This window comes from Oncorhynchus mykiss, chromosome 8 (genome assembly GCF_013265735.2).
Source record: "Oncorhynchus mykiss isolate Arlee chromosome 8, USDA_OmykA_1.1, whole genome shotgun sequence".
Lineage (NCBI taxonomy): Eukaryota > Metazoa > Chordata > Actinopteri > Salmoniformes > Salmonidae > Oncorhynchus > Oncorhynchus mykiss.
In genome coordinates, this window is record NC_048572.1 from 71598756 (window position 1) to 71612889 (window position 14134).

The 14134-nt window shown below is 40.5% G+C and overlaps 1 protein-coding gene across 6 annotated transcripts in view; it reads left to right on the forward strand.

The window, feature by feature from the left end:
• asic1c (acid-sensing (proton-gated) ion channel 1c) overlaps positions 1-14134 on the forward strand; it is a 159292-nt gene that overhangs the window by 117792 nt on the left and 27366 nt on the right. For 2 of the 6 annotated variants that reach the window (XM_021613578.2, XM_021613575.2), the window contains exon 1: positions 9444-10669. The exons of 3 other annotated variants lie outside the window; for them this stretch is intronic. In XM_021613578.2, the coding sequence (XP_021469253.1) occupies positions 9935-10669 (735 nt within the window). In that variant the 5' untranslated portion in view covers positions 9444-9934. Of the gene's footprint in view, positions 1-9443; positions 10670-14134 lie in introns of those variants that run through there. One more of the 6 variants, XM_021613576.2, reaches the window with a different exon arrangement.

A 14134-nucleotide genomic window follows, 5' to 3' on the forward strand; every position in this document is an offset into this window, starting at 1 on the left:
GTTTACTGACGACACAACGGTGGCCACCGACAATGATGAGACAGCCTGTAGGGAGGAGGTCAGAGACCTGGCAATGTGGTGCCAGAACAACAACCTCTCCCTTAATGTGAGTAAGACAAAGAAGATAATTGTGGACTACATTCACATCGACAGGACTGTAGTGGAGCGGGTCGAGAGTTTCTTGATGTCCACATCACCAACGAACTATCATTGTCCAAACACACCAAGAAAGTCGTGACGAGGGCACGACAACGCCTTTTCCACCTCGGGATACTGAAAAGATTTGGCATGGGTCCCCAGATCTGCAAAAAGTTCTACAGCTGCCCCATTGAGAGCATCCTTAATGGTTGCATCACCGCCTGGTATGGCAACTGCACGGCATCTTTTTTATAGATTTTTCTATTGTGTTATTGACTGTATGTTTGTTTATCCCATGTGTAACTCTGTGTTGTTTGTGTTACACTGCTTTGCTTTATCTTGGACAGGTCACAGTGTAAATGAGAACTTGTTCTCAACTGTCCTACCTGGTTAAATAAAGGTGAAATAAAAAATAAATTGAAGTCTGACCGTAAGGCGCTACAGAGGGTAGCGCGTACGGCCTAGTACATCACTGGGACCAAGCTTCCTGCCATCATGGACCTATACACTAGACAGTGTCAAAGGAAGGGCCAAAAAAATGGTCAAAGACTCCAGTCACCCAAGTCATAGACTGTTCTCTCTGCTACCACACGGCAAGCGGTACCGGAGCGCCAAGTCTAGGTCCAAAAGGCTCCTTAACAGCTTCTACCCCTATGCCAAAAGACTGCTGAACAATTAATTAAATGGCCACATGGACTATTTGCTATTTGCCCCCCCCCCCACCCCTGTTTTTGCACTGCTGCTGCTCGCTGTTTATTATCCACAGTTTATTTAGTAAATAGTTTCTTAATTCCTTTCTTAAAACTGGGGCTTGGTTAAGGTCTTGTAAGTAAGTTATATTCGCCGAGTGTGACAAATAAAATTAGATTTGACTTGATCAGCGCAGGAAATTATTGAAAGATCTGATTATATACATTTATAAGTAGATGAGTGGGAATGTTGGAATAGATTAACTAGATATAATCCTTCTCTTTGTAAAGTGTATTGGTACCATGAGTACCCACTTGGATAGTGAAGCACTTGGATTTTAAGCTTGTTTTACTACAATATTAGTTAACAAAGTCAAGCAAACACTGTAAAGCCTCTTGTAAAGCCTCTAATGAATAAAACTATAATATTGATATCATAGATAGTCAACCTTTGCATCTATAGTTCTGCCAGTGAATTTGAGTGATTACATTTCTCCAGTCCCATCCATCAGCTTTTTACCAAACCAGAGGTGGGGTGTCTGCTTCATTCGTGTTTCAATTAAAGCTGAAATATGTAACTTTCTGGGCGACCCGACCAAATTCACATCGAAAATGTGTGTTATAGATCTGTGATTCTCATTGAAAGTAGGTCTAAGAAGCAGTAGATCTGTTTGATCTTTGCTATTTTTACATGCTTCCTCTTCTTAAGTTTCCTGCATCTTTTACTTTCAGCTTTGTACACTAGCTTCAAACAGTTAAAAATACAATATTTTGGGTTATGGAAAATCTATTTCACAGCGGTTTAGATGGTACAATGATTCTCTACACTATACTTGCTTGTTTTGTCACATAAACTGAAATTAGGCGAACTATTAGAATTTTGTCAACCAGGAAATGTCAGGGAGAGGCCTGTATAGTGCATATTTAAGGGGTCTATCTTTAATAAAACACATGTAACATCTCCTCGCTTCCACACATAGCCTACAAGCCATTTTATAAAGTCTAATAAATCCATGTAATATAGCCTACACAATAAATCCCTGATTTATTTAAGACTGGTCTAAAGGAGCATGATATGAAGAAGATGTAGTCTATTTCAGTAAAACATAATAGTACCATGATACTCTGAGTTGTTCTGATGTTAGGTCCCGACGTGGCTATGCCAGATGGCTGTGGGCTACACTAGTTCATTTAACAGAGAAGATTTGCTTAGAATTCCGAGGTATTATTTGATGTAATTTTACAGTATGAAGAATACAAAATATTTTCTCCAAATGATTTGAGGGAGTGCGCACATGCAGCTATTCGGTGTTGAGCGGTTAACAAATAAATAGGTTCTCCTATATGCTTAATTTAAAGGTATTAATGTCATTTTAGTTGTTCTACAAACACTGGGCTACATGTTTTGATTTTTAGTACATTGTATGGCTGCATGATGTGACTAATGATGATTTGAAAAAAATAGCTTGAAAGGCATGAGCTCTGCTTAGTTTTTTTGCGTAGGCTGTACACACTCCAGTAGTCTCTCATTCAAAATTTGACAAGCACTTGATAATGCCTCGAATTTCACAGCGGCATCCCCTTTGTGGCCGTAATGCACCCTAAAAAAATCCATGCCTAAACAAATCCATACCTTTTCCGGCTGGAGTGCTGCATTGTGCACTTCTCCCTGAGTGTGTGCAATCCGAAGCACCTCTCACTCTCTGTCAAATGATCAGATATTTTTCACAGGCTACAAGTTAAGACAGACACATCGGGACTAGCCTATGTCAATCTACTATCCCCCATAGTACAAAAGTCAACCTGTTCTATTCTGTGCGAGAAATACATTTTCCAAACAGTCTGGGACAGTTGAAGGATGCGATAGATCCCATAGTATTACAACCACTAGCATCAAAAAACTTTTTCATGTAATGTGGCTGATGCAACAGATTAGAACATTGATAACATTGATAAACTATTAGGCTGTTCCATTAGCAGAAAAAAACATTACCACAAGTGACTGCAAATGCAATTATACATGTAATGCTTTTATTATAAAGGTGCATTTTTATGGTGACAGTTATCTTCCCCTAACTTGAAACTCACACCCTGTTTATATATGCCAGTTAGGCTCTGCACCCCTTGTAAAGCAGATTAATGTGCCTAATTTTAAGAAGTTATTTGGCCACCTTAGTTGTGATACAAAACTCATTAAAACATATGGGCTAGGCTACATGATGTTTGTGACTATGATTCGAACAAGTCACAAAAAAATATTGTATCTTGTGCTATTTCATTTATGCACTTAAGTAGCGAATGGAGGACGCTTTCCCAGTGGTTAATTTTCATGCCAGCCAGGTAGGCTACACTCCTGTTGTAAAGAGAAGCAATGTGCTTAATATTAGGAAAGCTGAGATATAAATATAGTAGGCCTAGCCTATAGAAAGCTGATGGGATCCTCTTCTTTTTATTACCGGCTTCACTCTGTTTTCTCCCGCAATTGCATAGCCCAGTGGTTCCCAAACGTTTTATAGTCCCGTAACCCTTCAAACATTCAACCTCCAGCTGCGTAGACCCTCTAGCACAAGGGCCAGTGCACTCTCAAATGTTGTTTTTTGCCATCATTGTAAGCCTACACACTATACGATACATTTATTAAACATAAGAATGAGTGAGAGTTTTTGTCACAACCCGGCTCGTGGGAAGTGATAAAGAGCCCTTATAAGACCACGGCACAAATAATAATATCATTATAATCAATAATTTTGCTCTTTATTTTGCCATCTTACATATAAAACCTAATTTGTTCATCGAAAATTGTGAATAACTCACCACAGGTTAATGAGAAAGGTGTTCTTGAAAGGATGCACATAACTCTGCAATGTTGTATTGTATTGGAGAGAGCATCAGTCTTAAATCATTTTCCACACACAGTCTGTGCTTGTATTTAATTTTTATGCTAGTGAGGGCCGAGAATCCACTCTCACATAGGTACGTGGTTGCAAAGGGCATCGGTGTCTTAACAGCATGATTTGCCAAGGCAGGAAACTCTGAGCGCAGCCCTATCCAGAAATCTGGCAGTGGCTTCTGATTAAATAAAATTTTCACAGAGGCAGGTTAAGAAACGAATAACGAATCCAGTTGTTTGTATTGTCCCAGCCATATCCGCGGCAGCAGGAAGAATTAAGTCCTTCACAATAGCATGGGGCTTGCCTGTCCTAGCCACTCAGTAGCTCACCATAAGACGCTTCTGGACCCTTCTTATATCTGTTGCTTTTATACATGTCTTAATACTCCAAAGTCATCTTAATTCTTGCTAAAAAAAACTCCTGTGGCTTATTTTTAGAATTGGCATGTTTCGTTTCTAAATGTCTGCGCAAGAGTGATGGTTTCGGGCGAGTTGTGAGAAAGTACTTTTGCACATTTAACACACTGTGGCTGAGGAAAGGCACTACTCCCAATATAAGTGAACATATTTGTGCCTCTTCAATGGTCCAATGTTGTTCGGTGCTTTCCCGGGTAAGTGGGCAGTAGCTCTTCAGCTGCATCAGATTCACAACTGTCAGTGCCCATGCTAGCTGGGCTAGCAACAAATGTAGAATTACTCATGCTGGCATTGGATGTGCTCGTGGAAGCAGAACAATTTGTGTCGTCGACAGGTGCATGTGTAGTAGTACTGGTTGTAGCAGTACTACCTGTAGAGCTGGTATGTTTCTCTATGGACGCGGGCCTTACTTTATTTCCATATTTATCAATTTTCGAGCAAACGGAATGAGCAGCAGCTACGTTTGGCTACATTTGGACAATTAGTGGAATTCCCGTGAGAGTGTAACGGTTAATGTGATTGGATGTTAATTGTTTGACTAGGCTACCTGTATTTAACATTTTGTTGTTATTTGGCTGAACACTAGATGGTTTAATTTTATTTTAGGCAGTGAAACGAGGCTACTCAGGTGATTTTTGAATCATGAATCACATTGCGCGTGTCTCAGTTTGGGAATAGCCGGCATAGCCTATAGAAATGTTGAGAAGCTCATGAGCCCTCATGAAGTATTTGATTCAATTTTCAAATACATTTCCATTGATGTCAGAGTGATTAGAGGGGCCAGGCAGTTAGCAAGTTTGGTGGGCTACTAATGACCAGCAGCAGCATCAGAGCTTGGAGAAGCCAAATTACTGTGACTAAAAGGTCATGTTGAATTTGACTGCCTTCATGACTTGCGACCACGGGGTGGCGGTAATACGGTCACTGCATCAGCCCTAGTCAGTAGTCAACCTTCAGTCTACAGATGTTTTCATGCCATACATTTTTATTCAAATTGTTTTTAGACAAAATTATCAGAGAAAAAAATGTAATCTGGGCTCGTTAAATATTCAAGTGTACTTTTTTCTTGTAGCAAAAAGAACGGGGAGGGAAAGCGTAATTAAAAAGCTGGTTAGACAAGACCACAGGCAGGCATTTAATGATCAGATAAGAACTTGTGTTTGTTAAGAACTCTATTGGACTGTGCAAGAAAAAGGTAATTGAAGCTAAAGATTTAGGCAGTGCTTCAAATCGCTTATGGTTTTATAGCTCCAACAAATATTTATTGTAAGCCCTCAAACTCCAGTCAACTCTTCACCCAGTCTTCCCCTCCTAACCGGGAGAGATTTTATCATATCCTGTTTAGTATTCAGGACTATGGATTGACACAGCCTTTTTGATTAATGAGATTTGGGGAATCCACAAAGTACGGTTTAAAGAATTAGTCTTGCCTGTTTATGAATATAGGAGATGGGCATCTTTTACTATTAAATGGATGCTTTATTTCAGTATCACACTCACCACAGGGAGGATCAGCTCAAAATTACAAACACAGACAGACACCTGGTTCCAAGGAGAAAGTCACAGAAGTATATCTAAGGATTATTTGCTGTGGGGTATGTTGAGCCATTTTTACATTCAGCATCACTACATCAAGGAAAATATAGTATTTTTATATACCTACATATATTTCAGGATAATGTGTATCTCTGGAAATAAACATAATTCATGTAAATGTAACAGTTTTGAAAACATACACTCATAGAAAGAAAGGTGCTATCTAGAAAGGTGCTATCTAGATCCCCATAGGAAAACCTTCTGAAAAACCTGTTATGGTTCCAGGTAGAACCCGTCCTTGGTTCCACGTAGGACCCTTTCCACAGAGGGTTCTACATGAAACTGAAAAGGCCACTACGTGGAACCAAAAGGGGTTCTCCTATGGGTACAACCAAAGAACCGTTTTGGAACCATTTTTTGTTAGACTGTAGCTTGTTGGTACCATTTACCCTGGGAATGGGGTAAGTTGAGCATAGGGACAGGGTAAGTTGAGTCGCCTTGGGGTATGTGGGGGATGGTGTCCTGCAACAGTGGGTGATGATGCTGGTAAATCAAAGTTATATTCATAGAATGGGAGTGTGGTATATTGTAATGTATATCTTAAATGTATGCCTACATTCAGATATACAGTTGAAGTCAGAAGTTTACATACACTTTAGCCAAATATATTTAAACTCAGTTTTTCACAATTACTGACGTTTAATCCCAGTAAAATGTCCCTGTCTTAGGTCAGTTAGGATCACCACTTTATTTTAAGAATGTGAAATGTCAGAATAATAGTAGAGAGAAATATTTATTTAAGCTTTTATGTCTTTCATCACATTCTCAGTGGGTCAGAAGTTTACATACACTCAATTAGTATTTGCTAGCATTGCCTTCAAATTGTTTAACTTGGGTGATACGTTTTGGGTAGCCTTCCACAAGCTTCGCACAATAAGTTGGGTGAATTTTGGCCCATTCCTCCTGACAAAGCTGGTGTAACTCAGTCAGGTTTGTAGGCCTCCTTGCTCGCACATGCTTTTTCAGTTCTGCCCACAAATTGTCTATAGGACTGAGGTCAGGGCTTTGTGATGGCCACTCCAATACCTTGACTTTGTTGTCCTTAAGCCATTTTGCCACAACTTTGGAAGTTTGCTTGGGGTCAATGTCCATTTGGAAGACCCATTTGCGACCAAGCTTTAACTTCCTGACTGATGATGTCTTGAGATGCTGCTTCAATATATCCACATCATTGTCCATCCTCATGATGCCATCTATTTTGTGAAGTGCACCAGTCCCTCCTGCAGCAAAGCACCACCACAACATGACGTTGCCACGGTTGGGATGGTGTTATTCGGCTTGCAAACCTCCCCCTTTTTCCTCCAAACATAACGATGGTCATCATGGCCAAACATTTTTATTTTTGTTTCATCAGACCAGAGGACATTTCTCCAAAATGTACAATCTTTGTCCCCATGTGCAGTTGCAAACCGTAGTCTGGCTTTGTTATGGCGGTTTTGGAGCAGTGGCTTCTTCCTTGCTGAGCGGCCTTTCAGGTTATGTTGACATAGGACTCGTTTTACTGTGGATATAGATAATTTTGTACCTGTTTCCTCCAGCATCTTCACAGGGTCCTTTGCTGTTGTTCTGGGATTGATTTGCACTTTTCACAACAAAGTACGTACATCTCTCGGAGACAGAATGTGTCTCTTTCCTCAGCGGTATGACGACAGTGTGGTCCCATGGTGTTTATACTTGCGTACTATTGTTTGTACAGATGAACGTGGTACCTTCAGTCATTTGGAAATTGCTCCCAAGGTTGAACCAGACTTGTGTAGGTCTGCAAATTTTTTTCTGAGGTCTTGGCTGATTTCTTTTGATTTTCCCATTATGTCAAGCAAAGAGCCACTGAGTTTGAAGGAAGGTCTTGAAATACATCAACAGGTACACCTCCAATTGACTCAAATCATGTCAATTAGCCTATCAGAAGCTTCTAAAGCCATGACATCATTTTATGGAATTTTCCAAGCTGTTTAAAGGCACAGTCAACTTAGTGTATGTAAACTTCTGACCCACTGGAATAGTGATACAGTGAATTATAAGTGAAATAACCTGTCTTTAAACAGTTGTTGGAAAAATTACTTGTGTCATGCACAAAGCAGATGTCCTAACCGATTTGCCAAAACTATACTTTGTTAACGAGAAATTTGTAGAGTGGTTGAAAAACAAGTTTTAATCACTCCAACCTAAGTGTATGTAAACTTCCGACTTCAACTGTAGATATCTCTGTTCAATATCACTTCCATTTCTTGACCATATGTCATTTGTGTGGTGGTACGGTGGCGTTTGTCTCAAATTACCCTAAGGCCAACAGTTTGACTATGTTAGCCTACACAGCTACAAGGATGCACTTTCATGCTAGTTTTAGGGCCTCATATTGTGAATTATAGTCAGCCCAAATTATGTATAAAACTACAGTGTGTTTACTTTGGTTTCGAAACAAGCATCATGAAACCTTTAAAAAACTAAATTCATTTGACTTTGTGAAAATTCGTTTTTTGGACCTAAATTGAGTATCACTTTGTCCATGTGGTTTCTTCCTTCACAGACTCCATATAATGGTCACATGATTGATTTTGTGTATGGTTTCCTAGAAACAAGGTGTGGCTCAACTAACCCTTTGACTCACTCTCCACCACCCTAAACTTGATTTAAAATATGTTTGCTCCATTGCAGTAACACATTTTTTATTTTACCAGGCAAGTCAGTTAAGAACAAATTCTTATTTTCAACGACGGCCTAGGAACAGTGGGTTAACTGCCTTGTTCAGGGGCAGAACGACAGATTTGTACCTTGTCAGCTCGGGGGTTTGAATTTGCAACCTTCCAGCTACAAGTCCAATGCTCTAACCACTAGGCTACCCTACCCATGACATGCTCCCAACTTGTAACCACTTAGATACAGGTGACTGGGTAGTTCAAGAGAGTTTTTTCTGCAGTCTTTGAACATCTGTCTCAGTGTTTTAAGCCCTCAATAAATATTTGCTACAAATACTGTAGGACTTTTCCCAATTAACAGAATAGTATGTCTATTATACTCCAGTGGGGAAAAACTTGTACCACGCATGCAAAAGTGTTGTGCTGATTATGTCGTAAAATGACATGGCTCTCAATACTCTTGGGTCCAATTTCCTCTGCCTGGCTGGCTCTCGAGGTTCTGAGAGGCTCTGATTCAATGAAAAGAAAGCTGCTTCTTTCGTATCTGTTAATTGTGTAGGAGCTCCTTGGCAGCATTGCACTTTATTTGTGAAACTAACATGTAGAACTGTCTAAGACCCAAAGAATCAAAAACAAGTAGTAAAAGTGACATTTGATACTGCCTGATTACGGTAAAAGCCCTTGTGACTGATATATCAAAGTTTATAAATGCATTTGATTGATTTTCAACTAGAATTCTGAGGGTGTAATTTGAGTTCATGTCTATTGGCTAGTATCTGATTTACTGTTCTCTGGTTTATCAATAATACAGTTGTCATGGATCCCAGTAAATAAGCTGCTACTGTTGCAGCACTACTGTAGCAGAGTGTAGGTAGCAGTAGATGGAAATGGAACCAAGGCATTCCCTGTTGCAATAGGACTTTTTGCTGTATTCTTGCTTGTATTTTCGAAATACCGTTCCCCTTCCCCTCCTCGCATCTGTGCCTATTCTATCACTGGAGGAAAACAATTTCACTCAGTGGCTCCACCTCATTCCCATTCGACTGTAGAGAAAAGAGAGTGAGGGGGGAAAGTAGCTATATATTCCTGCTGCAAGTCCACAGACAAAAGCATATCTTCCAGCTGAGCAGAAGGGAGGAGTTGATAGCTTTCTAGGCAGCTTGCGCACAAAAGGCACAAACCACTGGAAACTGGGAGAACTATTGTCTCATTGTGGAGATGAAGAGGAAGGTGAAGAAGAAAAAGAGAGACAACATCTGAGCAACAGGGATACGTGTTTACAGATTTCCTAAGTGACTGATTGCTTCAGGAATTGAACTACATGCCTGCACCTGCAACATAGTATTATCACACCCATCTGTTGATGAGAGACTGGTGTTGGTTATCTTCTCTTTAAAATGTAATTACATTTTTTTTATTTTTATTAAATCGTGAAGTTATCAAACCTAAGAACTGGACAGCTGAGTCTATCTGGAGCATCGAAAAGGATATTCTTTTTCACTTTTTCCTGGAATTGATGACACCAGTTCAACCAGAAAACCCATTATGATTTTCCAGGAAGCCACTGTATGCAAAATGAAAACCCTAAAGCTTGCCTAAGAAGACTGTATTTTGGCTTGAACCTTACAGGTTGCCTTTGGACAGACATCATGATGTTAACTGCCCCCACATCAGAATTAAACAGCCTGGGGTCTCTACCTAACGATGCCCAGGAAACCACTATCCAGAACAAAACAGGAAGGAGGAAGAAGAGCATGCTGAAACAGTCATGGATGGAGATCACCATAGCCTTCATGAGGAGGACCAAGGTCCACGGGCTGAAGTTTGTCTTCTCCCCAGACAAGACCTTACCCCAGCGGGTCCTCTGGCTCCTGGCCTTCTTTGTGTGCATGGGTCTCCTGTTCACCTGGTCCTGGAACCGCATCCTCTACCTGATGTCCTACCCGGCCGTCACCAAGATCAAGATGGTGTGGGCTCACAACATGTCCTTCCCGGCCGTGACCTTCTGCAACCACAACCTATTCCGGGTGTCCAGTCTGACCAAGGCTGACCTATACCACAGCGGCTACTGGATGGACCTGATGCATCAGAACCACACGGTCATGGAGAGGAGCCTGGCTCTTCTGAGGGACAACCACAAGTACAGCCTCCTCAACCTGTTGGACTTCAATGGCTACACCCCGTCTCCACATTACCATGTCAACACAACTGAGATGATTGGCAGGCTGGGCCACCAACTGGAGGACATGTTGCTGGAATGCAGGTTTCGGGGGGGGAACTGCACCCATCAGAACTTCACCACTGTATGTAAAGTAACGTAGTCTAGAGATATAGAGACCAATGTTTGAGAGGTGTTGTTGATGGCATTTTGTGTACATGGTAATAATAATTAATTCAAGGGTGTGTTTGAATGATATTCACTCGAGCAGGTACTCTCTAGGCAGGAGGATTGAAGGTATTGCAGTTTTAAGGCTAGCTGCTGGTATCAAGTCAGATGATTTGTCTGGTCCTTGGTAAACATGCCATGTCTTTTTGGTAACACTTATTTGAAGCGTCCGTTATAAAACATTTATAAGGCATTTATAAAGTGTGTGTTCACTATTTATTAAGCATTAGTAAAGTATTTTTGCAGCCCCTAGTCTAAAGTGAGCGCTATTTATGCTTTATAAATACTTTATAAATGTTTGGAGTGTCCAGTGTTATTTCTCAAAAGAAGATTGTCATGCCATTGGTAGACATTCCAGCAGTACCTGGTAAAAGAATAGGCACACAATAGAGGATATTTAAGGAAATATATATATACATTTGTGAATAATTAGCTTACTAAGATTTTCAAATGTGGGAGTAATGATTAATAAATGATGCGCAAACTGTTTGGAAATGTTTTAGAAATGCCTTATAAAACATTTATTATGGACCCTTCACATAAAGTATTGCAGTCTTTTCTTTAGCCTATTAAACATAATAGTTGTTCAGTGAATTGTAAGAATCCAAATAATCCAAATACAGTTTAGAGAAGGTTATTGATCCATTTCTTTACATATTGTTAACACGCTAGATGATTTTAGAGCCGCAGTGGTACGGTATAACAAAGTGAATCCTACCACATTCACATTGTCTCCATCTCCAAACATGATCCTTTTAGTAACTGCTATTCAAACCACAGTGGCAGCTTCAGGGAAGACTAATGAAGGCATCAATAATTCAACCATTATAAATGTACAAAATTAAAGTTTACGCATCTCATATTAAATATCTGGAAGTTTATTGACTGTGTGCATCCATTTCATGAGCTTATTCCTCGGAGAGGTGGATTGCTTTAGGCTTATCAGTGAAAATAAGCCCCTGAATGCACCAGTCTATAATTATAACAGTCAGCTACTCTCAATCATTTCACCTCAAAGCTATTAGCACTCTTCAAACAGATTGCTGCTAAATTTGACATGAAAAGAAAATGGATGTCATTGTTAGTCACATTCAAGTGCTTAGTAGACATGACCAATTTATCAAGAGCACAGGTTTAGAAAAAATATGAATAGACAATTTGGGATTTGCGTTTAAGTAGCTGACAGGTCCAGAGATTTTTATCGTCTGTCATTTCAAGTTTTATCGGATTAAATGAGATTCCATCTAAAGGAGGACTTTTCTCTTTAGGTTCCGTCTTTTGACAGCTTTGACAAAGAGATTTTCCACAAAGATTTGGTACTTCATTGTGAGGCATTGTAAAGCTTCATCCTAGGGATTATTTTATATTAAACCAGCACATTTTCAAAGGTCAAACCAACAACAACAAAAAATTGAATTCCAGCTGCCATTTTGTGCAGGGGCCAGTTGCTCCGAGGGCCTCATTATGGACAGGAGGAGAGAGGAAACTGAAGCCTTGTCATGTCCGTCTGAGCCGATGTTGGTCTATCTAAGACAGGACATGGAAGCCTGACTGATATCTAGAGAGAGGCTTTGTTACGCTGTCAGAGTCATCTCTCTCTTCCCCATCATCACTCTCCCTAAAACGTTCACCATAATGGATATTGAAAGGGAAATCTGTAGCCCATGGCCACAGAGTACTGGGCTACCTGTTTATCTTCTAATGTATATATGTGGGACCAGAGTATTAAGCCAGGTGGTGATTAATTCAGCAACAAGGCTTGTCTTGACCATGTTAGTGTCTGTTAGTGGCTATTAAATACTGGCATATAATGCCCCAGCTCAAATCAAATGGTAGTTGGCAGTGTGAAGGGATTAAATAGTGGTGATTTATCCATCATAAGGCCTTATTAGTTTGATGAGACAAAATACTCCCAACAAACAGGTTTACCTTTTATATGGTAGTTGAGAGAGCAGGCAGAGGCAAGCGGGTCTCGTGCCATGATCTTGGATGTGTAATATTCCCATGTGTATGAACACTGTCATGGATAATTGTGCCCATACAGTACCTTACTGATGTATCACCTGTCCTGTGGTTATGAATATACAGTGGGGCAAAAAAGTATTTAGTCAGCCACCAATTGTGCAAGTTCTCCCACTTAAAAAGAGGAGAGGCCTGTAATTTTCATCATAGGTACACTTCAACTATGACAGACAAAATGAGAAAAAAAATCCAGAAAATCACATTGTAGGATATTTAATTAATTAATTTATTTGCAATTTATTTGAATTTATTTGAAAATAAGTATTTAGTCACCTACAAACAAGCAAGATTTCTGGCTCTCACAGACCTGTAACTTCTTCTTTAAGAGGCTCCTCTGTCCTCCACTCGTTACCTGTATTAATGGCACCTGTTTGAACTTGTTATCAGTATAAAAGACACCTGTCCACAACCTCAAACAGTCACACTCCAAACTCCACTATGGCCAAGACCAAAGAGCTGTCAGAGGACACCAGAAACAAAATTGTAGACCTGCACCAGGCTGGGAAGACTGAATCTGCAATAGGTAAGCAGCTTGGTTTGAAGAAATCAACTGTGGGAGCAATTATTAGGAAATGGAAGACATACAAGACCACTGACAATCTCCCTCGATCTGGGGCTCCACGCAAGATCTCTCCCCGTGGGGTCAAAATTATCACAAGAACGTTGAGCAAAAATCCCAGAACCACATGGGGGGACCTAGTGAATGACCTGCAGAGAGCTGGGACCAAAGTAACAAAGCCTACCATCAGTAACACACTACGCCGCCAGGGACTCAAATCCTGCAGTGCAAGACGTGTCCCCCTGCTTAAGCCAGTACATGTCCAGGCCCGTCTGAAGTTTGCTAGAGAGCATTTGGATGATCCAGAAGAAAATTGGGAGAATGTCATATGGTCAGATGAAACCAAAATATAACTTTTTGGTAAAAACTCAACTCGTCGTGTTTGGAGGACAAAGAATGCTGAGTTGCAGCCAAAGAACACCATACCTACTGTGAAGCATGGGGGTGGAAACATCATGCTTTGGGGCTGTATTTCTGCAAAGGGACCAGGACGACTGATCCGTGTAAAGGAAAGAATGAATGGGGTCATGTATCGTGAGATTTTGAGTGAAAACCTCCTTCCATCAGCAAGGGCATTGAAGATGAAACGTGGCTGGGTCTTTCAGCATGACAATGATCCCAAACACACGGCCCGGGCAACGAAGGAGTGGCTTTGTAAGAAGCATTTCAAGGTCCTGGAGTGGCCTAGCCAGTCTCCAGATCTCAACCCCATGGAAAATCTTTGGAGGGAGTTGAAAGTCCGTGTTGCCCAGCAACAGCCCCAAAACATCACTGCTCTAGAGGAGATCTGCATGGAGGAAT